This window comes from Caretta caretta, chromosome 1, assembly GCF_965140235.1.
Source record: "Caretta caretta isolate rCarCar2 chromosome 1, rCarCar1.hap1, whole genome shotgun sequence".
NCBI lineage: Eukaryota > Metazoa > Chordata > Testudines > Cheloniidae > Caretta > Caretta caretta.
The window spans coordinates 275,235,396-275,259,654 of NC_134206.1; the positions used below are offsets into that span (position 1 = coordinate 275,235,396).

General features: G+C 37.0%; 1 protein-coding gene across 4 annotated transcripts in view; it reads right to left on the reverse strand.

The window, feature by feature from the left end:
• TMTC3 (transmembrane O-mannosyltransferase targeting cadherins 3) overlaps window positions 1–24,259 on the reverse strand; it is a 44,491-nt gene that overhangs the window by 10,092 nt on the left and 10,140 nt on the right. For 2 of the 4 annotated variants that reach the window (XM_048835637.2, XM_048835638.2), the window contains 7 exons: window positions 22,210–22,428; window positions 18,532–18,631; window positions 17,597–17,712; window positions 13,199–13,371; window positions 11,191–11,443; window positions 4,955–5,103; window positions 504–624 (listed from right to left, as the gene is read on the reverse strand). In XM_048835637.2, the coding sequence (XP_048691594.1) occupies window positions 504–624; window positions 4,955–5,103; window positions 11,191–11,443; window positions 13,199–13,371; window positions 17,597–17,712; window positions 18,532–18,631; window positions 22,210–22,428 (1,131 nt within the window). Of the gene's footprint in view, window positions 1–503; window positions 625–4,954; window positions 5,104–11,190; window positions 11,444–13,198; window positions 13,372–17,596; window positions 17,713–17,858; window positions 17,883–18,531; window positions 18,632–22,209; window positions 22,429–24,259 lie in introns of those variants that run through there. The other 2 variants (XM_075124300.1, XM_075124301.1) reach the window with 2 other exon arrangements.

A 24,259-nucleotide genomic window follows, 5' to 3' on the forward strand; every position in this document is an offset into this window, starting at 1 on the left:
AAACATGAAATGAGAGTTAGGCTATGATATTGCAACTAATTATGTAAATGTGGGGTGGATGTCCAGTGCAGGTACTCCATATGGAATGGATAGTGATCAGAAATGGCAAAGGATTTAAACAAAGTAGTCTTTAAAGGAGCAGAAATACAGGGGGAGGGTTGTGGCTCCTATGACTAGAATGGCAAGGACCCAATCCCCTCTTCTTTATAGCCCTCCCCACTTAAACCCCATTTGAGGTGGGGGATGGCGAGGTACGATCAGCAGGTTGGCTGAGGACCAGGGTGGGTAAGGGGGAGTGCTGATGGAAGCTCACCGGGTATATTTATTGAAACAATTATGGAATTACCAGAACTGAACATTTTTACCTGCTGGGTACTCCCAGACATTTAAGCATAAAACTGCGGCTTAATTAAACCACATCTAGTGTCTCCTGTCCTTCTTCCAGTGCAGCCAATGATCCATTATCTACTTGCCCTACGCCACTTTGAAATATAATACTGTACCTTTAAAGCTGACATAAATAAGGTGTATTCTGATTCCCAATCCCAGTTTCTGTGCAGTGTTTTTAAGGCATGAGTGAATAGCACTACAGACAGACAAACCCAGGACAGCTTTCTCAGCACACTGTTAAACAAAAAAAACCAAAACCAAATTAAAATCAGAGGTGTAAAAATACTGGCCCCCCACACTATTTCAATATTATGCTAAGGGGGATATTTTACCTCCTTCCAGAGAGTAGGTATAATTGTTACTCATTGGTGAGTTAAAGCAAGAAAAGGGAACATTTTGCAATTGATATTGTAATTTATTCCAACTGAACACTAGCAACTAATTTAAACTCTGAACTTTGAGGAACAGAATATTTAGCCTCAAACTTTTGTTATTTACTGTATCAATTATAATGTCACAATGTCCATTTGATAAATAAGTCTATTACAATAATCCACAACACTTTTCTAAAACTAAAATAAGAATGTGGGAGGTCCTTACATATGACAAACTCAAAAGCCCAATTCAAAATTAAGGCAATGAATGGGATCCTGAAGTCAAATGAAAAAGTTATTTAAGTATTTTAAAAAGCAGATATTGAGAATGCCTACGAGGTGATCTATTCCATCATCTTTGTCTAATACAGGACCATCCTATACAAGCTTTTTAATGCACAATTTCTCTAACTTTTACATAGTTTGGACATCATCTTAGTGGAGAGGTTGTCTCCTGGACCAACTTGTCTATTCACAATCACATAACAGCCTGTGGCCACTACAATTTCTTAAACGGAAGAAAGTTTTAATGTATCTTTAGCTTTTTAAATCAGTTTTAAAAACGGATAATAATGAGGAAAATTCAGCATTAGGTGACCAGCCTGTTCCTCAATACAACTTCATCAACAAGGAAATATTTTGACGTTCTAAGGCCCGTGTCATACAGGAGGCCAGATTAGATGACCACAGTGGTCGCTTTTGGCCTGAAATAATGAAACTTCTTTTTCTAGAGTTTATTTTCTATCCAGACTGGGTGTTTTGGGGGGTGCTACTTGATTTATCTGAGACAGATATAGAAAATATGGTAGCAGCCTGATCATTTGGACCCCAAATCCCAATCCATCCACTGGGAAAAAACTAGTAAGGACACAGTAACCGTCTGGTAAATACATTTAAAAATTGTTTGGTTTTAAGAAAGCTTTAAAATGCTTCTCTTATGCAACAGAGAATGTAAATGTAAACAACTTGTAGTGGCTCGTTGTCAGTTGTTTCTTATATTGTATGTTCTATAATAATTGTTCCCTGTGTGCTGTATTTCTGGAATAAGAGTGAGGGACTACTGCTTCCCCAGGGGGCATGATGAAAACAAACGTCTTTTTTATACTACAGTAGCATTTAAAATGTTTTAGATATTGTGCAGACCTATGAGGAAGACAGGCCAGAAAAACTATGGCAATTGGCACATGCCTTATTTATATAATCAATGCTTGCCCCTTTACCAAGACATCATTAGTTCTCTTTTCAAAAAGAGAACTAATGCTATTCCCACACCTTCCTGAGACAATGGGGTCTCTCTCTTTACGCAAGACCCTCTAGGTGCCTGTGCAAATGGTCCAGGGACACCTGAGACCTTCCTATGAACATAGTGTCCAGGGGGCAGGGGAAAGGCTCTGCAGATGGCAGGTATCAGACAGCAGGAAATCTCATGTCCATTTATAAGGCATTTGCTCTCATATCACTGTAGTCCTAGGGCTGTGAAAGTGAGACTGGGAGTTTGTGCAATGTCTCCTATAGGGTGGCCCTGTACACAGAAGCTGCCACTGTCCATCCTTAGCTCTGCATCTCATAAAACTAAACCAGTAATCAACATTTTTAAATATACAGCAAACTGAAATATATTTTATATGTACATTATATAAACTATGTAGTTCAATATACACAAGTGACAGTATTTGTCCTTTAAATAAAGTATAAGTCAAGTTTGAACATATTCTCCTTAGAACAAATTCTTAATTTATATTTCTTTGTGCGTAATCTTTAGAAAATGTATAGCAATGCTAAGGAAAACAAAATTAAACATTTGTGTTTCTTTGATCTAAAAACAGATGGGACTAATTATTAGGCTTAGAAAGGCTAGGTCTACTTAGCAGCAACATTAGCATGTAACTTGAAATAAGGAATTTTGCACTGCAATAGAAAATATTTGGTTTCAAAGAAACTTTTTATTTTTAAAAAATTTTTATTAAAGAAAAAGACACTTATTGACACTAACACCCTTTGGAAAAAGATAAATCACAGAGAATATAAAAATCATGAAGAAATGCTCAGTAGTGAACCATACACTCAGTTGAAAGCACCACTCAGGTTACAAGATGGAAGCCTACCTGCACTGTAAATTCTGCTATCACCTGAAAGACACTCCCAATTTGCTTTTTACCAATACATTATAGAAACTTAATTACACAAGTCAAATCCTTCGAGCTTACAATTTGTGGATCAGGAGAAAGAGGGAGGTAAGGACTACCTTCCTTTCTTAACATTTGATTCAGTTTCCAAATTCAAATCTCAAAACAAATTTTAACCCAATTATTCTACACTTAAACAACTGTAAAATATCTTTTCAATTCAGATGTGCAAAGGCACAAAGAATTAGAAATATTAAAAGCTAATAAAGTGCTCAGGATAAAGGATTGCGAATTAATCAGGGAAATATCAAAGAAACCCAAATACTCTTCTGTGAAGGTGGTGATATGAATTCCACGATTACTTCACAATATTTGAACCTGTAATATTAAGTGATGCAATGGGATTAAGTACATTAGCCTTTCATATTTGCATATGTACAGTGCAGACACCTGAAAAGCAAAACACTACCACAAGGCAGAACAACATTTTGAAAGCACCTGTGATAATGGTATGGGATTTTATTTTCATCCTACACATAAACCAACAAAAGTAGCTTCTTTTACCTCCAAGTTTTAGTTCAAGAAGTATATTTAAAACAAAAGTAATTTTAAAATTACATACAGGCCCTTAATCTGAGACAGTTTTCAAGATGTCATTGGTTCCTCTGACTGGTGATCATTTTTTAATAGAAAAAAAGACAGATTTCAACATAAGCAGGTGAGTAAATATGTTTCTGCCTATTCAAAATTTGTTTTCAAACAAAAGACTCATTACCACCTAAAAATAGCAGAAAGGTTGAATTTCATGGCTCTCTCATTGCAAGAATCTACAAGAGCCAAATGAACACCACATTTTAAAGCAATGACATTATAGGTCCAAATAACATTTTGAATACTAGTTAAAATTACTGCACCGCATCTTAAGCGGGGAGGGCTGGGGTACATGGTCTGGCTTGGTGGGGAAGTGGCAAGGATGTTGCTGTAGCTGCAGAGCAGATCAGTGTGAGGATCCTAACTTGTCTCTGCCCCCGGTGACCAGAAGATGGGGGAGAGTACATAGGCAGAAGCTGGGTGGGGGAAGCCCTCTGGACCAACCGAAGCAGCACCCACCCTTGAAAGTGGTGAAATACTAGGTTTGGTCATGATCCACTGTGAGCTCCCACGATAGGTGCTGCTTTCTCAGGGGGCTGGGAAGGAATTTCCTCCTCACTGCCAGACTGACAGAGGCAAAGTAATGGGTTCGGGGCGGGGGTGGAAGGGGAAGCTTATTTGGGGTAAGCAAGGAACAGGCATTAGTCTATAAGGTTGCAACTCAATTCTGTGGAGTGGATGTCCAGTGCAGGTACTCCATAGGCAAAGGATACAGTGATCAGATAATTTGGTAAAGGATTTAAAGAAGGCATTTGTTAAAAGACTAGAAATAGGGAGGGTTTGGGCTCCTATAACTGGTACAGCAGGGCACCAAATCCCCCATTATAGCCCCACCTAAACCCTTGTTCCAGGGAATAGGGGGATGGTTGGCTGGGGACCAGGATGGAAAAGGTGGGGAGACTGACAGAAGCCCCCGGTAGATACTGAAATTATCATGGAGTTACCTATGCTGTACACTTTTATTTGCCAGGTACTCCCAGACAGTTAATAATGAAGTTGTGGCCTAATTAAACCACTCCTGTCCTTCTAGTACAGCCTGACAATATATTTGAGGACCTCCTCCCAAGTCCCTTGTGGACATCTGTTCGCATCACGAAACTGCCAAAAATTAATCCTGACTGGCAGTCCTTGTTCAAGAGGCAACCTGGACTAGAATAATTGATATAACATACAAAGACAGAAACACACCTGGTTAGAGCTCTTTAGGAGAAGCTTGCAGAGCCACTTATCTACCTTTATTTTATAATGAACAAAGAGATAAATATGCAGTAATACTTAACATTTATATAGCACTTACATCAGACAATCTCAAAGCACTTTACAGATATTAATTAATTGTGCCTGGTTTCTGTCTACTATCTTTATTCATAGAATTACACCCCGCCCCCCCAAACCCTCTATTTTTTTACCTACCTTTTGTTTGATAATCTTTTCCACCCATGTGCTACTAAAATGCAGAATCCCATGCTAGGGACATACAACACTCGTTCTGCTACTACAAACCCAACAGGAAAAAAGAGGTTTGATGCAGGAATGAATGGCAACACTATTAAACAGAGTGCCTAGAAAACAAAAGCAAACATGAACTAGTAATCAAAACTAGAGTTACAAATTGTGCCTGCCACCTGAACAAATAGAAAAATAATAATAAAAAAATAAACAATCCTTATGAAAGACTAAGAAGACTAAGTACACTTAACAAATCTCAAGTGTAATTTCTACATTACACTAAGAATGGATCTTTTTCACATGGGAGGTAATTTTTAGTCTACAAAGAGAAAGAACCCATTTTTGCTAAGTTACCTATGAAGCTTTACCAATTAACTTATTTGGTTGCCTACAAGCTGGAAGTGGGAAAAAAAGATCCACCTGCTAACATTTCTTTAAAACAACGGTTCTCATAATGCATTAAAAACAATAGGAAAACATCAACAACAACTTTATACCATCATGTTAAAGAATTTCCCACTGATTTCAATGAGGAATTCTGCATACAAAAAGTGACATGAGATGGTCCTAGGTTCTAAATCACCATGTTTCAGGAACATGAAAGTCAGAATTTTCAACATTATGACTCTTACAACTATTCTTTTTTGCCCCTTATCCATGTAGATTACTTGTGTGCTGTTAAACTTGTGCATTAGTATGACATATGAACATCAGAACCACAAATGAATTTCTTAATTTGCCTTGAACTTATTTGCCAATGGTTTGAAATAGGATTTAATTTTATCTTTCTTATACATTACACAAAACTGAATTGTATAATGTAACAGCTCTATCAGAGAAGTTCTAGAATCCAGTTGCATCGGTTACTGAACCATAATATGGCCCTTTGAATCCATCCCAGATGCTTTTGTCATATTTAAAGGAAGAGAATGAAACTCTTCCAAAGACACTTTAATGGTACTTTCAAACTTGATTTAGATCCAGTTATGTTTGGATTCATATTCAAACATGTGGCTAGTTGAATTCCTATTATCAATAGGAATGTAAAATTATTGTGAACATTTCTTGTCCATTTTAAAATATTTCCCTCAGAACTCTTACCCACATGTTGTTCACTCCAAAATTATCAGTACAAAATGTATGGGTTGGTTTTAAAAGTATTTTTAATCCAGTATATTTAAGAAGACATTTGACATTCTAATAAAAAGGCAAGTTTTGGAAACTGCAATTCGATTTAAAAGCATTTTAACCAATGTACATCTTTTACAATTACACATGGAGTGTATGCATGCCAAATATCTCCAAAATAGTGCATGTTCATTCCATAAAAATGGTTTTGTTATTGAAACAAAGACCAATTGCATTTGTATTTGCAACAGCTCACAACTATATAGTGGACCCAAAAACAGAAACTGGCAAAGTCATCATTCAGACTATGAAGGAGTTTAGACAAGCCTGCTCATAGTCCTGAGCCACTCTAGGGCTGTTTCTGCATTAAATTTTTTTTTTGGTCAATTTCTCCCACTGCACAGTGGTAGCTCTACAAATGAGAACATAAGTGTAGACTGCCTGCTGGCATTTTTGCCTTTGAATCATACTCCTCCTCCCAGAGAAGTGATAGTACAAAAAGCCCTCAACCAAGCTACACTAGCACTCCCTGCATTGCTAATGCTGGTGGAGCTACTTTGCAGTAACTTATCAGAAAGCTCAACGTAGACAAGGCCTAAATTAACTTTACGTTGATTACACTGTTAGGGACACTCAAGAGCTAAATCCATTAAATGATTTCATGAAGCACTGAAAAAAATTGATTTAACTAAATTTGCTTACATTTTCCTTGGGGCTTTTTGGATGCATAAATCTCTCAAGTGAAGCCAACTGGCTGGAAATCTTCAATAATCTACTTATGTGACAGTTCAGTAAATTTACAAGCTCATATTGAAAAAGAAAGAGGTATTTTATAAACCTGACCAAACATGAATACTGAATTTCAAATACTCTGACATTTGCAGTAAGATGAATAAATACAGCTTCATATAGGAAATAAGTTATGCTGCCATAGATATATTTTAACTCTCATACTGTAATAGATGCATCTTTAACCAACAGCCATATAACCTGAATTTCCCTTTTATGCTATAAAATAAACGTTGCCATATTTATGGCCACTTAACCACTAGCAGCTAGTAGTTTTATTGCAATAACCTATATCTGAACTTAAAAAATTGTTTTGCTCTAAAATCATAATTCCTAATATTAAGCCTAACTGTCTTTTTCATGTTTATTTTTGTAATCTGTTGAAAAAATTTCAGAAGTATAAAATAAATATATAAGTAAAGCATTCGGGGTGTAATCCAATTTATTTGGAAAAAGGCAAGAGAGTTACTTGTGTATACAGTTTAGTAAGAGATACATAATGTAATTAATACACTTTTCTTTGCAAGTCTATTATGGCACAGTCCTGGTCCCTTTTTCAAGTAATTCCCTTACAAGAAGAGTGAACCAACTCTCCAAAGATGTGGTGGTAGGAAATAATATTGTCAGATATTACTACTTATTGGGAACTGAGAGGAGAAAGTGGACGATTTCCTTTAAAAAAGGTGTGTACTCTTTTTTGAAGATAGTTTAGGTACCAATTCATAGTCATGGGCAACGTGAAGTTGGGAACCGTTGCTTTAGTGGTGCTGGACATGAGAACTGTCACTGGTCCCCTGTATAACAGTGACTTTTTGGTAATGGCCCAGGATGGAATTGTGTAGTAATTTTTTTTGTTTAGAGTGTAAAGAGTCTAGGGAAAAAATGATGCTCAGAGTTAATGTGGTCAGAAATTACTACAAGAACTGCACTAACAAGGAGAACAGGGTAAGAATACAAGGCGGGGATGCAATTACTAATTATCAAGTCTCATTGATACTAAGAGCTATTTAAATGCCCTAACTGTTCACCAATTGTGTTCAATAGCAGTATAAATTGAACTGTGTTCAGTTTTCTTAAATACTTGTAATATTTGGGATCTGTTTAAGGAGATCTTTCATACTGAGTTAATAAAAAGCTGTGAAACCAATTTTACTGTGTGTTTTCTATAGTATACCAATTAAATCTGTTTAAGGCAGCTGGAATTGGATGTACATACTGCTGCACCTTCTATAATTGCTGTCAGGCACTTCAGAAAGAAGGATTTTGAACAACAGTCTCCTACCTGAAGTCAACAGCTTGAGTTACTAGTTAAAAGTCAAAAGGAAATTTGGAACAAGAAAAACCGAAATGACTTAAAAGGTGCTAAGCTTTATTACAGAGATCATAACACCCAGTTGTACGTACTGACATGGACTCTGGAGAGCTATTTCCAAGAACAAGATTTTCAGACTGCTTATGTCAAGCAAAAATGGCAGCTTTCTTTTAAGATGTTGTTCTATTCTGAAAAGGGTCTGTAAAATGGCATTGCGGGATTCCACATTTAATATGGTATATGTAAAATGAGCACAGTTAATGTCTGTTTAGAATTCGCCACTCAACTGCCAGACTTGCAAACTCCACCTGAGATCCAACTGATGAGGTGGGTTCTTTTCTTATCATCATCATCTGTAGACCAAAATATGCCCTCAGTGCCAGCAGTGACACCTCACTCCCTGCAGCGTGCTTGCTCAAGTGTAACTCATTGAGTGTTAGTAAATAAATCTCATCAGGATTTTCAAAGGAGCCTAAAGGAGGTAGGAACCCAAATTTCAGTGGGACCTGGACACCTAATTTCTTTAGGTTCCTCTGTTGGTGATGTACAAGAAGGAAAAAAAAATATAGCCTGCTCTCTCAATTGCTGTAGTTCTGAAGTGCTGACAGGAGTAACAAGCAGTAAACTTATTTTTGTCACTAAACCAAATGGATATTAGTGAACACACATGGAGCTAATCCATTAAGTAATTAGGTGTCACATTCACAGGGACTTACGGAGCAGAACTGCACTTTAAAATAATCTATCTAATACCAAGTTGTGGGATGAAGAAAAAATTGTTGCTTAACCATATACTGTAACCTGTTTTCCCAGTCCATATCGATTTCACAGGGAAAGTACATTAAAATCAGATATAATCATATAATTAAAATCTGTTAGTAGATACAGCAGTGATGAACACATGGAAACACCTAAAATGAATATATCAGCATAAGCTTTTTAGAGCATAAAGTGCCACCTTAACTTCGGCTCTCTTTGGTTACTGAGAGATGTAACTAAACTAAAGGTGAGAAAAAAAGTTCTGTCAAAAAACTAAGAGGGGAAAAGCTCACCTAATTCAAAGGAAGTTGCTATAGCCATTCGCTTACTACTACAAAGTACTCATCTTGGAAAATTTAAGGCTAAATCATAAATTAAAAATATCTCTGTCATCAGAATATCTTGAATTACAGGTTATAAATACTTTGGTTTAATTAGGAGATCAAAACAAATAAGGAGAGCAGCAGAAACCCAGCTAAACTTGAACCAGAGTCAATAGGGTTTTCTGGCAGTTTTCAATACCAGGAGCTGTGATAGCATTTTCTGTCTTGATGCAGGGAACAATAATATCTGCAATTAGGCCTGATGTCTTAACTACTTATTCTACACCAAAGCACGCAGTGTACCCAATTAGAAAGTGGCTTTGGGACCCTATTTTAACTCCCTATCTTGTGGATGGTAGATTAACAAGCACTATATAAGCAACGTGTTGTAAAAATGGAGAGGTAAAAAAATTAGTTAAAAATAAAGAGGTACACAAAAAGTCATAACACCAAATTTTCTTCCTAGACAACAGATGGGGCCCCATCGATGGGCAATGAAGACACAGGCTACACTTTTTACCAGAACAAGTATGTGAGTCAAAGGCATGATCTTTTGCCGATACACTTATGCTGGTAAAAGACCAAGTGTGGGCACGCTTCTACAGGTATAAGATACTATACAGCTTATTTTGCATTGCGGAATCAGAATGAGCTATATAGGTATAAACACTTTTATACCAGTATAAATCTGTGTTCAAAACTGGTGTGTAAGTGAAAGAGGGTGTCTGCCATTTTAACTAAGCTGGATAAATTAAAGCAACAAAACTTTTAATGGCAGAAAACATCTTATATCCATTGGCTAAGAACAGGTATCACTTGGAAGTCACTGAGTTTTTATTTCAAAATGAGCCAATTAGTGAGAAGAATTTCAGTTTTTGTGGATTACTTTAGAAAAAGATTTCTAATCACAATTAAGATATCTCAACAGCAACTGTCTTATACCTTTATCAGGCAGCATTTATAGCTTACCTAGTTTATTTAGATAATAAGTACTACCAGATGGTGAAAAAAGAGATTTCACCTACAAAATTAGCTGTGATACAGATGCATAATTATACTGTAGATTTTTATACATCAGTACAAAGTAGATGTACATTGCAAATAGTCTCACTGGACAAAAACTGGGTTTACCCATTTTACTTAATGACTGTTGTGTGATGTTTCTTAATAGGGTAAACATCTAGGAGGAAAAGAAAGTTGCATGGTAGCAGCTATTTTGATCAAGGTTTGAAAATGGAATATTCTAGAAGACATATAAGTCAATGTTTCTTCATGTTTGCCGGACCACCTACATCGCGCCTACAAGGAATTCACTGTACTAATATCCCTAAAGACAGCAGATTAGAAGCAGTTTTCTGACCTACACTGTTGTTTACATGTTACAGTACTTGAGAGGATAATTGTATCTAATATATAGTAATGCATCCCCATTTTCTGGTAAACTAGGCTCCAGGCACTTAGATTTCATGCCAAAGAATCAGTATCAAACAGCTAAAAGGATTTTAAAAAAAACATGTGTATGCAGCTGTGCTACATGAGGAGATTTGCAGTGAACATTCTATTATAAAAAGAGATGTTTCAATCAGTGAAGCAGACATTTTAAACACTCGAAATAAAAAGGCCTCTTTAAAATAAGCTAGTACTATTTAACTGACTATTTGTGGTGAAAATTCTATTAATCCTTTTTCTCTCTGAACTTGATTATTTTCTCTGGCACTATGGAGTCTCAATGTTCAAGATTCCTTATCAGGAAAAGCCCTTTTATTTCTTAAAAATGATGCTGAAGTTGATGTAAGGAAGAGCTAAGGGAATCTCAGGAGTTTTTCACTACTTTCAGCATAGGCCACTTCATTGTAACCAAAAGCACTAAAAACATGCATCATTCCTACCATCAATACAGTCTTGGAGGAATCCCCAGGGTATCGGAGACTGAAGACAATCAAAGATCCCAAAAAGCAAAAAAACGTAATGGTGGCAATATTTCTTATATCTAGGAAAGACTCCACAAGTGGAATAGTTCCCATTGTCCAATCACAGCATAGCTCTGAGGGATTTAGAAGAAGCCAAGCATTTACAGGGAGGAGGTAGTTGAAAGTCAGCTGCCTTGCAGGAGATGGACTTACAGCAGCTGGGTTATCAAACCTAAGTAAGAAGAGAAGAAAAAGAAAAGGACCTTTTAGTTGAAAAAAAGTTACAGCTTAGACCCCGCACTGCAATGCAGTCACTTTGCACCACACCACAGCCAGATGCTGGACCTAAACCATCGCCTATGTAGGGGAGTCCTGCAGCAGGATAAAGATGGATTAGGAACTCCCAAGCCACCTTATCTCTGTTGCATTTATAATGTGCATGGCTAGGGAAAGGACAATTGGCTGGGGCTTCCGTAATCACTTGCCATATCAGCTCCTTAGTACCACAGGCAGATGGCATAAGTTAGAGTAGGCCAGAGTATGCTCTAAGTTTCTTCAGAGGGCTGGGATGCGACACAACTAGCTTAGCACACAGACTACTTTTAAAACCCTTGTTGTGAGCAGTCTTTGGCCATAATTAAATATTTAGGCCTAACTTCCCAGGGGAAATGCTCGTAGACTACATTTACATATCACTCACAAGAATGACACAAAATTCCAAATTTATGAATAGTAAGAGCAATGAAATTAATAGTAAAGGGTATGTGTCTTCCAAAGCCTGGCCACAATAAAGAACCAATATCTCGAAGAATGGAGTTACATAATGAGAGAAGTATCTCAGGTTTCACTAAACGGCATAGTCTTTCATTATTTTACTCCATTATTTTGTTTTGACTGCAGCAGTACATGTAGTTTTGAATTACATTTCTATTCAAACTGAAATGTTGGTACATAGACGAACACGTTTACAAAGAGAAAAACTCAAGTTTGCAGTCTAAAATACAGGCAAATTAGTGTAAAATAAAAAAGTGGAGGCTGATATGTTTGAAGCAGTGATAGCTGGCTAGATTTATAAATATGTACTTACACAATATTATATATCTAGACTAAAACACAACCAGCTAACACTGCTTCAAATGTGTTAGCTTTCATCCTAATGGGACTTTTCAGTCACATTATGATAACGCACCCTTTTTGTCCATCAAGATGGGACCAACGTGCTTAACTCTGAACATGTGAGTAATCCTATTGAGGTTAAAGTTAAGCATGCGGGCTAAGCACTTGGAGGATCGGGTCTGATCCGATATACAAAGATGCAGCCTAAACAGTGAAAATTAGATTCTAAATATTTTAGCTTCAATCATTTAATTTTTTCAGATTACTTCATATTGATTCTCAAATGAAATCACAGCTTCCATTTCCTTATTCTTTTAATAAACGTATTACTAAAAATAGTTTCTCATCTAAACATGAAATAATTTATCTTTTTCTGGCTATTTTAGATGATACAGGAGGCTTTATACGTTCCAAGTATTGATGCTTGATAATCAGAAATGCAGCTGAAGAGTGGTATTAGAATTGAAGGACTGCAGTTTTACTTACTGTAAACACTAAATTATTCGTGTGAGGTTTATTATACACACATTGCTACTATATATAGTGAAAATGCTTCATTAATGAAGGCTTTCACCTTCTGCCTACAAGTTTGAATATACTAGTGCCCAAATGTTCTTACCATTCAATGAGTGCTCACTGGCCACTGCTATGATACTGGTGCTTAACAACTGCAGTTATTGCTGTAGCATAATAGGTTGATTTATCACATATAAATATAAGACTGTATGGGAATCCTAAGATGATAATAAAGTAGGTTAAATCTAAAGTATTTTCTAGCCTTTTTAATTGTGACTTAATGAGGCCATTTTGATTTATTACTATCTTTTAAACTAAAAGAAAGTTTCCTATTAAATTAGTTTTTGTTTTTTACCTGGTAAACACTGGAAGCTGAGACTGAATGACCTGGACTCTGACTACAACAAGGAGCAGTGTACTGAACATCAGAACAATAAGCTTTAACAGTGTTTGAAGCATAGAATAAGGAATACTGCATTTCCCTCGGAGAATCTGCATGGCGGCACCGAACAGCATAGGCAAAGTATACTAGAAAACAGAACATTATTTATGTTATCAGACAGTGCAGTCTTGTTTAATCACCATTCACTATACTTTACCAATATGAACTTTATTCTAGTGGGACTGTCAGTGCCTGCTAAAGTTAAGGTTGCCTACCTGGGTCCAGTAACTAACAACTTTTTAAAGCTTTAATATTTTTAACAAAAGCATCCAAGTGTTTTTCACACAGTTTGTCTCTGCCCAAAGTATTTTTTTGTTTTGTTTTAAATAAACAAGAGCAAAAATATTTCACGTTTTTGTATACAAAACTGTGTATGGGGGGGAGGAGGGGAAGGGAGACACACTTTCCTCCATTATGAAAAAAGTCTTGCACATTTTCTGAACAGCACTAAAGCCAAACAGCTTGTAATATGACACAGAACTAGCCCTCATAGAGGCTAACTTAACTAGGCCTCACTGAGGCTAACAACTAACTGTACTGAAGATGCATGGAACAGGACATTCCACAGGTGTCTAGTCAGTTTCAGATTATGGAGTTAAAAAAACAACACACTTACTAGTTTTTGTCAAGACAGAAAAGCTTTGAAGTTCTAAAGGAATGAAATTCCTTTTTGTTTTCTCTTAAAAAAAAATCAATCCCCAAAGTCAAAAAAATATCAAAGTTAAGGTATCATGTGCAACCTTAAATCTGCATGGCACACATATGCATGAAGACAGCCATATTACATGATCACACCATTTTCAAACACAATTTTTATGACAATTGTAGATACATCTTATTTTTTTGTTCTTTTACATTAACACTATTTTCACTGTCATAATGGTCCCATACATTTTTATTGAAAAACTTTTTAAATAAGGAGTTTTCCTCTCTTTATGGAATTTTATTAATTTTACCAGTAGGTATGCACTATGACTATACATTTTCTTTTCAAACAGCAACTAGGTTTCTTTAGCTGCAATTCAAGGGCTTAAGCAATTAACTATTGTGACAAAGTTCCTCCTCTGCCTTGGTGGGTCCGGCGCTTACTGGCGGATTTGCTCGCCTCAGAGATTCAAAGCAGCCCTCAGTTTGGCCACTTTTGCTAGTGGCTCAAACCTGCCATTCACTCACCTAACCTCATCACTGGACAGCATGTGGAAAGGGAGGAGAACAATCCCCACAGTCTCTGCTGACCCACCTAGAGGGTGAGGGGACAGGCCAGGGACCTTCCCCTCTGGTGGGACCCATAGTCTAGGTCACCTCCTCTTTTATCCAATAGGGAGTTGGTGGGATGGGGGAACCCAGGCCCGCCCTCTACTCCGGGTTCCAACCCAGAGCCCTATGGATCGCAGCTGTCTACGGCGTTTCCTGTAACAGCTGCGTGACAGCTACAACTCCCTGGGCTACTTCCCCATGGCCTCTTCCCAACACCTTCTTTATTCTCACTGCAGGACCTTCCTCCTGATGATGCTTATACTCCTTTGTCCTCCAACAGTATGCCTTCTCATTCTCAACTCCTTGTGCGCCTTTTTCTCCCAGCTCCTCACACGCACCTCACTAAGTTAAGGACTGAAGTAAGGTCCTTTTTAAACCAGATGCCCTGACTAGCCTGCCTGTCCTAATGGATTCTAGTAGCTTCTTAACTGGCTCCAGGTGTCCTAATTAGCCTGCCTACCATAATTGGTTCCAGTAACTTCCTGATTGTTCTGGAACAGCCCATTATCTTACTCAGGGAAAAGGGACCTGCTTAATCTGGGGCTAATGTATCTACCTTTGATCACCCTTCTGTAGCCATCTGGCCTGACCCTGTCACACTATACAACTTAGCAATGTATTCAGGTGGCCCACATATGTCAATAAATTCTCACTAATATACTGTTGCATAAACAGATACAAAGTAAACTCTGTTTATTGTATATTTTTCATATAAATAATTTCAATGAACTCAGGCATAAAACAGTATGCTCCAAGATGCTTCATTAAGGTATATGATTATAGAAAAAAAATCAGTATATTCAATTTTATTATTTAAAAGGACTATTATAGTTATAGTCTGGATTATAACTAGACTATTGTAATACATGTGCAAGTGGACAGAATTAAGGCTCTGTGAGCATTCCCTTACCTTGAGTGTAAGATTTTTGTACGGGGTTTCAATAAAAACTTTTATAGACTGTGAAAAAATAAACTGCTTCTTTAAGGGACAGTCGTGGACAGCTTTATATATAATTAAGAAGGCCCTGCCCCTACGGCTAGGCTGTTTAAACAGGAACAGAAAATTGAATAGGACAGAAGGCAGTAGAAGCCAGACTGAGTTCAGTTTCTCTCTCAGGATCTAGGAGATCAGCCCAACCAAACTCAGAGTCTTTGTTTTGTGCATTTTAATATAGGGAGCTAGCTCTGATCCAGGCCCTGAGGTGATGACCTTATGAACTATGTAATGTAATTGCTTCTGTCCTCAAACCTTATTTAAAAGGGGACGTGCTGTTTTGTTATGGTGTTTGCTTCTCCTGGCCCTGGGCTGTTAAAGTGAATCTATTGCTGTCCCAGATGGGGAAATAAAGCTGGAGCACTTCTGCAGTGCCACACTGGGCTCCAACAGGGCATATGAAGATGACCCATGACTTTGCAATGACAAAATAATGAAAATACAATAGATTCTGCTTATTAACAACCCCTTGGTTGCCAGCAAAAAGTTGCAATTATCTAGCAGTTACCAATAAATGAAAGCAGGTTTGTGGAGATCTGCCCAGTAATGAAGCACTGCAAGGTGCCTTCCCTGGCTGCAGCCCTGCAAACCTGTCTGGGGCAAGGCAGCAGCAGGAAGGGGGTCTGCAGCCTGGCACTTTCCACAAGGAGGGTAGGCTATGGGCCAGCTAGTGCAGGATAGCAGTGGGGAGAGGTACCATACAGCTCTGAGCCTCAAGTGCCCTGTAAAAGCCCTGGCATCCAGGTTGCAGGCCCACTTTCCCTGCTCCCGCCTTGCCCACTGCCCTCCTCACCCAGTCAGCAACCCCAGGACTCCAGCAGGGCTTCTGCTTTGGGCAGGGATGTGGGTGCCCCAGCCTATTACCTCCTGTGTGATCCCTGCGGGCAAGCAAGTTGGCAGGGCTGCAGCCAAGGAAGGAAGTGCTAGGATGTGCGTTCCCTGGCTGCAACCCCACAAACCTGCCTGCAGGCAGGGACTTTCTTTCAAAAAGAGTTTTCAAAAAGCATGCCATTGCCAATATCTGAATCCCATTAACCTATATTAACATTAATGTCAATGGCATGAGATGCCATTAGAGAAGAAGTTGTTAATATCAGGGTTGCTATTAAGTGGCATCCACTGTATAAAGAAATGCTACTGAATTAGTTTAGAAATTCCAGACCAAAATTTAAAAGGCAGGGGCAAGTCAAAAGACACATGCATAAACTGCACATACAAAATGCACATGCAAATTTTTGCAGGCACAAAGTTGAAAGCATAGCCTTGAAAGCATGTGAGTGATGATTTATTTTTATTTTGGCTAAATATTGTTGCAGTTTTGGCGCATAACTTCTAAAAATAAAATTTCTTAAAATGCGTAATTATATATATTTAAACTATACAAAGTATACTACTGAAAGATATGTTAAGAAAAACACATTTTAATTGCTAGGAATATCACCCTCTCTTGACAAAGGAAAGTTAATATTAAATTACGGACATGTCAAATTTTAACTCTCAAAGGGTAAAATGAAATCCTACCTTTTAATATATATTTTATTTAGAAACTGACTTTAGAGTCTTTACAGAATGATGAGATTTCACAAAAATCTAAATGCTAATTGATTCAAATGTGATACTCCAGAACACTTGGCAGTTCATTAACATCTGATGGAAAAGTCTCCATAGAAAGCACCTTCTCTAATTTCATGTAAAGAAATTAAAAGGAAAATTAATTTGTATGTACCCTACACTTTAACCACATTATATACATAATTCTGGCCTTTGCAAGCGTCAGTCTGTACTCAAATTAAAGAGATGTCAAATTTTAATTTATTTCCATTTTTGCTAATATCTTTGTCTGCATATCTACTAACACAGGTTCTTTTGTATTTACATGATACAGTGAGGGGGTACATATGAATTTTTTTTCCAGTTCACAAAAATACAGTTTGCTTCAGCAGACAAAATACTCAGCACACAAGTATGTGATGGTTATTTAAAACTCTGTTACAAAAATACTGCAGATCTGCTTGACAAAGGAAATAGTTAAAATGGAAATTTTTACAACAACAACTTACACCTTGAGCTATAAATACTTCATAGACACAGCATATCCCCACCACTGTTATTCCTTGTTCTTTGCACAATGTTGCAACGGCTACTAGACACACTGTCACTGCAATTGGAGTCCACACTGCAACGTAAAAAGACAGACATTATAAAAACACACTATTTTACAGGACACCCATGTGAACAACATAATTTGACTAATTAAAGTTAACTATCTACAATTTTCACTTGCCAGTATTTCAACAAGATCCCTATTAGGTTGCAGTTTACCTACACATTTACCACCTGTTCTGTCTTTTCCTCACTTTACATTAAAGTACCTTCTCAGTTTCTCTGTCATCTCTTTGAAGCTGAAATGTGTGAAAAAGAAAAGAGGTGTGAAGACTTATATAAATATTCCAAATAGGAAAATGAAAAGAAAATAATTTTTACCAGCTTTTCAAAATTTCTTTTCATAGCTGTATATCTAAGCCAATGGTTTTCAACTTGTGATCTGTGAACCCCCCTGCCTAAGATTTCCAAAAGGGTCTGCACTTCCATTTGAATTTTTTTAGGGTACCGCAAATGAAAAAAGGTTGAAAATCATTGATTCTTAACTCCTAAGTTCTACTTCCAAATCTGTTACTGATTTCAGAGAGTCAATTAGCCTACGTACTCCAGTACACTCCCCTCTATAAAAATGAATGTAATAGTAACCCTTTTTACTAGAGAGTTGTATGGTTTAGTTAATGATTGTAAAGCACTCAGAAGTCCTTAGATGAAAGGTACTTTATAGTACAAAGTATTATTTATGTTATTACCAAGGCACCATCAGTCTGAATTAAGGATGACTTATTTTAAGACTAACTGGTTAAACAGAATATTTATGTTTATATTTTACTACCTGAAACCAATATAGTAAAATAAAAAAAAAAGTTATGTATATATGATATTAGATATTTACCTATTGTATTGTCTGGCCCTTTAGATTTGGTGTATGACAAAAAAGCAGCTAGAAAAAATATAGATGATAAAAGCTCTGCTCTGCCAACCACTCCAGTTACCTGATGGGGGCAAAAAAGTTAACACTGTTAACCTCTGGACAGAATTAGGTCTTGAAAATTGCTCATATTACAGAAATTAGAAGCCAGAGACAGAACTAAACAAGAAAAGAAAAATAGGGCCTGAATCTTCGTCAGGTATGTAAGTGCAACTCCTGTTGAGTTCACTAAGAACTGCACCCATATATCTGAGATCAGACTGCGGCTTAACTACTTCCACCATTGCTGATAATTATACAGTCCTCAAGTGCCCCCATGTGGCAAATGTCTGGAATTACTCATGTACCATTTAATTAAATTACTTCAATATTTACCATGAATAACCCTTGCAAAGAACATACAATATGATTTCAGCGGGAGTTCATTGTGCCGCATGAGGGTAGCATGACCCTTCCCCTAAATTTATTGGTACTGTAATTTTATAGTATAACTTTAAAACAACAGGGTACAGACGTCTCCTCTGTACATTGCAGAAGGGTATGTAAATAGGCGAGATAAAGGAACAAAGTATCACACCAGCAATGAAATAAAGTGATAAAATGATAGAGTGACTTGGTCAAGTTATGAACCACTAATAGAAACTATTAGCTAAACAGAACTAACATAAGTAGCTGCTTCTGTAAAGATGAGAGGTAAGTCAATCCTTACATTAATTAATAAAAGGACGGAGAAAAGAAAATGAACTACTTACTGGTAATTCTTTTTCTCAAAGATATGTCTCTCTGAATTGCCACTCTTGGGTTTGTGCTTGTGTGATGAAGCGGGAATTTTTCTTAACATTCTGTATGCATTTTGTGTGTGCCTCAGTTTTCCTTAAGTGCTAAATGGTTAACTAGGTGGTGGTAAAAGGTGGTTTATTCTTTGTACCAACCCAGGTGGGATTGACACCTGGCTGTCTGGGGTCCCATGCCCATGATGAACCCAAAAGATAATGGCCCAGACATTGGCCTAGCAACAAAAGACCTGAGATTGTTGATTCCCTCTCTGCAGGAAGCCAGTCAGTTCTGGCCAGCGGGAGAACAAAGAGCTAAGAAGGATAACCAGGTTACCTGTTTTTGTCCGGGAATGAGAACAAAGAATGGAGGAGGTGCCCTTGAGTATAGTGTGGACTACTGGAAGCAGGAGACACGCTTCTGGATTGGGGCAAGGAGGCGGCTCTGGAAGGTCAGGACTGAGCCAGACGGACTGTGTTGTAACTTTCTAACTTTGATGCTACCTAAGAATTTTCTACGCTGTGTTCCAGACATCTAATAAACTCTTCTGCTTGGATAATGCTGTCTGAGAGTCATTCCAGTCTAAGGAAGTTGGGGGATACATTGCTCCCTTTGGGTGTGCAGAAGGCTCCAGGGTTTGATCCCAGGAGGTGATGAACCCAAGGGGCTTACCCCAGTGAGTGTGTGACCCTGTAGGGGGTTAACATTCTAAATGAGTCCTCTCAGGGACTGTTCCAGAGCCGTGCGAGAACACTGGACCTGTGGATCCATGACAGCTTGGAAGCACAAGACCGGACAAGAACTCCCAGGTCTTTAAATTTTTGGAAGTTTGAGATACTTAAGATTGCATGTTTTCAAAGGAAAGTATGTTGACTCAAAAAACAATTAAAAATAAGGTAAAAATATTCTAAATATTTTTTTCAAATTCTGAGGGGGAAAGTTGAGTGGTGATGCAGAGATCTCTGTATGTTTAGAGAACAAGAATTATAAATGGGTATTATTTTCCCCAAACATATGCTTCCCACTCTCGGGCACTAAAGCTAAAGATACATCTCTAAAATAAGAAATAAAGATTAACAAGAGAAAAATCAAATCTAAGCATGCCTTACAAGGTAAAAAACAGGAACAGTTTCTCTTTTTGGTGTATATGAAAGATAACTCCTTTACAATGCAAAAAGTTGTGGAGGACTAAGATATATTCAGAAAATTTTCAAAAGTGGGCAATTTAAAGAGAATTCCTGACACAAATACAATTCTTCGGATTAGGAGTGTCTGGGGAACAGGTCTGTGAACAATGTCATCCTGGATGGAAACCCAATCTATGCAAAGATGCACTTGGAAATATGTACAGAAAATACCATGTAGCTGCTTTACAAATCTCTGGGATAGAAACAGATCTGATGCTAGCTAACCAGAGTTGCTCCGTTCCAAAAAGAATGGAGTTGTGACATTACCAAGCTACCAGCCTGGCTGGCTCAAGCAGTAAAAATACAATCAAAAAGCCCTGTAGACAATGTATTCTTGGCAATAACGAAGTTTATTGTTTTGGTGTCAAACAAGACAGATAGATTGTGAGTCTGAAAGACACTCAATGTCAGAAACAGAAGTAGTCCAATGATGGACAATGAATGTGGCAGGGAAAATACTTCCATAATGATTAAAAGAAGACACGATGGAGATATAAGAAAATAATGAACAGTATAAAGTGACTCCACTGGATACACCAAATTAGAGAACAATGGAGCAACCAATGAAATCGAAAGCAATCATTCAAATCTGAAACGAGGAAATAGTTTTTATAAAACGCATAAATAACCTGTGAAACTCTCTGCCACAAGATATCCCAGAAACCAAGAGATCAGTAGGAGGCAAAAAGAGGATAATAAATTGATTCTGATAACATCCACAGATTACACGAGAGAACGCAAATAGCAAGGAGGTATAAATCCTTAACCTTCCAGGCATAACCAACCTCACTCTGAGGTTGGGAAAAATATCTTGTATGGCCAGGGTATACCATGTCTACTATGGAAATTCTTGCATCTCTCTCAAGTTTCCAGTACTGATCACTGTCAAAGACAGGACACTGGACAAGATGGACCACAAGTCTAATCTAGTATGACAATCACCATGTTCCTAAGGGCTTTACTGTATGTTCCAGATATAAAACAGATATTTTCACATCAAACTTGTGGAAAAAGGCCTTATTCTGATGGCTGTACAGTAATGAAAAAAGGTTGGCAGGATGATTGGTGTAATTGGAGTGGAACTCCATTACCACTTTCGGAAGGGACAAAGTATGACCACAGCAATACCTAAATCCTTGTAGAACTTAGTGTAAAATGAATTATTAGCTAGAGCCAGAAGTTCACTCATTATGTGAGCTAAGTTAACTGCCTCCAGGAAAAGCTTCCACAACTTTGTTTAAAAATAAAACAAAACAAAACAAAACAAAAAACAACCAACCAACCAGGATCTGGATCATCCTTGACTTTTGTGCTATGATTGACAGTTATTTCTAATTGTGTTGAATTATTAGTTTTGCAGTGCAGCTACTTGTCCACTATGAATTGGATTGAGATCACAAAAGTAATTGAACGCGAAACAGAAAATTGTGGCTTTACTGAATTGGGATAGATTTAAACTGTGGAACTTTTTTTGCACAATAGCAAAAGCCTTATCAAATCCTCACTGTTAAAATGTGTTTTACTTTATGATAGTTTTTCTTACACCTCAGCAGTATAAATACTTTTAGAAGCTACAATATACTAACACACATACACACACACACCATATACACATATGAAATTAAATGGAGCCAAACATTTTAATAAATGAATGAAATGTGCCCTTCTCAGGTTTACCTACCGCTTCAGTGTGTATTGGGTGCACTGCAAATAGCAAGGATGCAATTACACTGCTCCTGTTGTCCAGAAAAAGCTTACAGACCTTGAGGAAGACTATGCAAACCACCGCATGAAAAACCAGATTTAGGAGGTGATAAGAAACGGCATTTAACTCACTGAACAGGTAGTTTAAACGAAATGTGAGGACAGTAAGAGGTCGATATGACTTATGACTCCTCTCCTACAGGGAAATAAACAAACAGTAATAATCATCAGCTTACACTTATACAGGGCCTTTAACCCCAAAGCAATTTAAACTATACACAAGTATTTTTTCCATTACTGCAGTGCATCTACCTAAGATGAAAACACCAGTTGGTTAACAGTGCAGAGCAGCACTACACAGCAGTTAAGAACAGAAAGTAGAGACTGACATCCATTTAAAATTCCAGGGAGAATTAAGGAGAACAGGAAAAATGATAAGATAGGAAAAATGTAAAGAGTTAATTGTGACCATTTCCCCAGCTTCCAAATGGGTTTTGTATGTTTTTCAAGTATACTGTCTGATCCACTACTTACTGTAGCTGGTGCTCTACTAGATAAAGCACTAATAAAAATGGCCAAAAATATAAAAATAAAATTCAACTATTTTTAATAGATGTATTAGTTTGATATATGAGCAAAGTTTGTATATATCTACATTCTTATCTGGCCCTGATGAGCACACTTCTGAATTATATAATGTGTACTCAAAGCTAGTTTAACCAGAAAAATTAAAATAAAATGTGTATCGTATTACGCATTATCATCCATGCTATTTATACCATTCCAGTCTGGCATGTCTTAAAAATACAAATTTTTTGAAATAAGAAGTATTTGAGATTAAACGAGTAGGATAGTTTCACAAAGATTATTAATCTGTTTAATTGATAACTAAATTCTGTAATTTAGACATTCTGAACATAAAGTTTGGTGAGAACTCTCTCTAGATTACTGGGAGTTAGTAGTGTTGCCACATGTCATTATAAAGATAATTTTTCTTAGATATGAAATGAGTTTGTGCATTGACATAAGACTGTGAAGTCACAATAAGTAGGATATTAATATAACTCTTCCTTGAAAGGTACCTCAATTGCTATTAATATAGGCACCAGAAATTATAAATGCACCTACAGTATTATATACTAACACTGCCAGCTAGTAAGAAAGTCCCAAATCCTACCTCATGGCTATATAGTAGGAGGACCGTTTCTTAAAATGATAAAATATCACAGCCATAAAAAGATATTTTAAAATATATGGAAGTGTTTCCAAACTACTTTTATGGCATTTTATTTTATTTTTGTGATACTAAATCTTAGGAAGTTATCAAACTGAGAAAAATAAATTAATATTCATCAACAAATACATGGATTGTACTGACATTTCTTAAATTGTTGGGTGATCTGTAAAACTAAACAACATAGGTAAACATTTGATGTATCTGAAATTTTGTTTTACTTCAGGGTACAGTCATTATGAACTGTAAAATAATAAGATTGTATCAGAGGTAATTAAACCAATAATGAGAGTAGATTTCTTTACTAGTAAAGCACATTCCTAATGTTGAAGTGTTGTAATAGTTCTTTGGGTTTCTTTCAAACTGAAAAAAATTCAATATTCAACTGTTAGTCTTTAATTGTAATGTAAACCTAAAAAATTTATTTGCGCATAAGCTTTCGTGAGCTACAGCTCACTTCATCGCATGCATCCGATGAAGTGAGCTGTAGTTCACGAAAGCTTATGCGCAAATAAATTTGTTAGTCTCTAATGTGCCACAAGTACTCCTTTTCTTTTTGCAAATACAGACTAACACGGCTGCTACTCTGAAACATTACAACTAAATAGCTTGGCAGTTTTGTATATGTGAGACCATTTACTTTTCAGCAGTTGGATTATAGCTGTGAATATATACATGCATATTTTATTTAATCTCTGTATTTCTACTAAGGTCTCAGAATGTCTAATATCAGACCTGAGGATATAACAGACCGTGTACAGAGGCTTTCCTAGGTACTTATATGCCCCCCCAA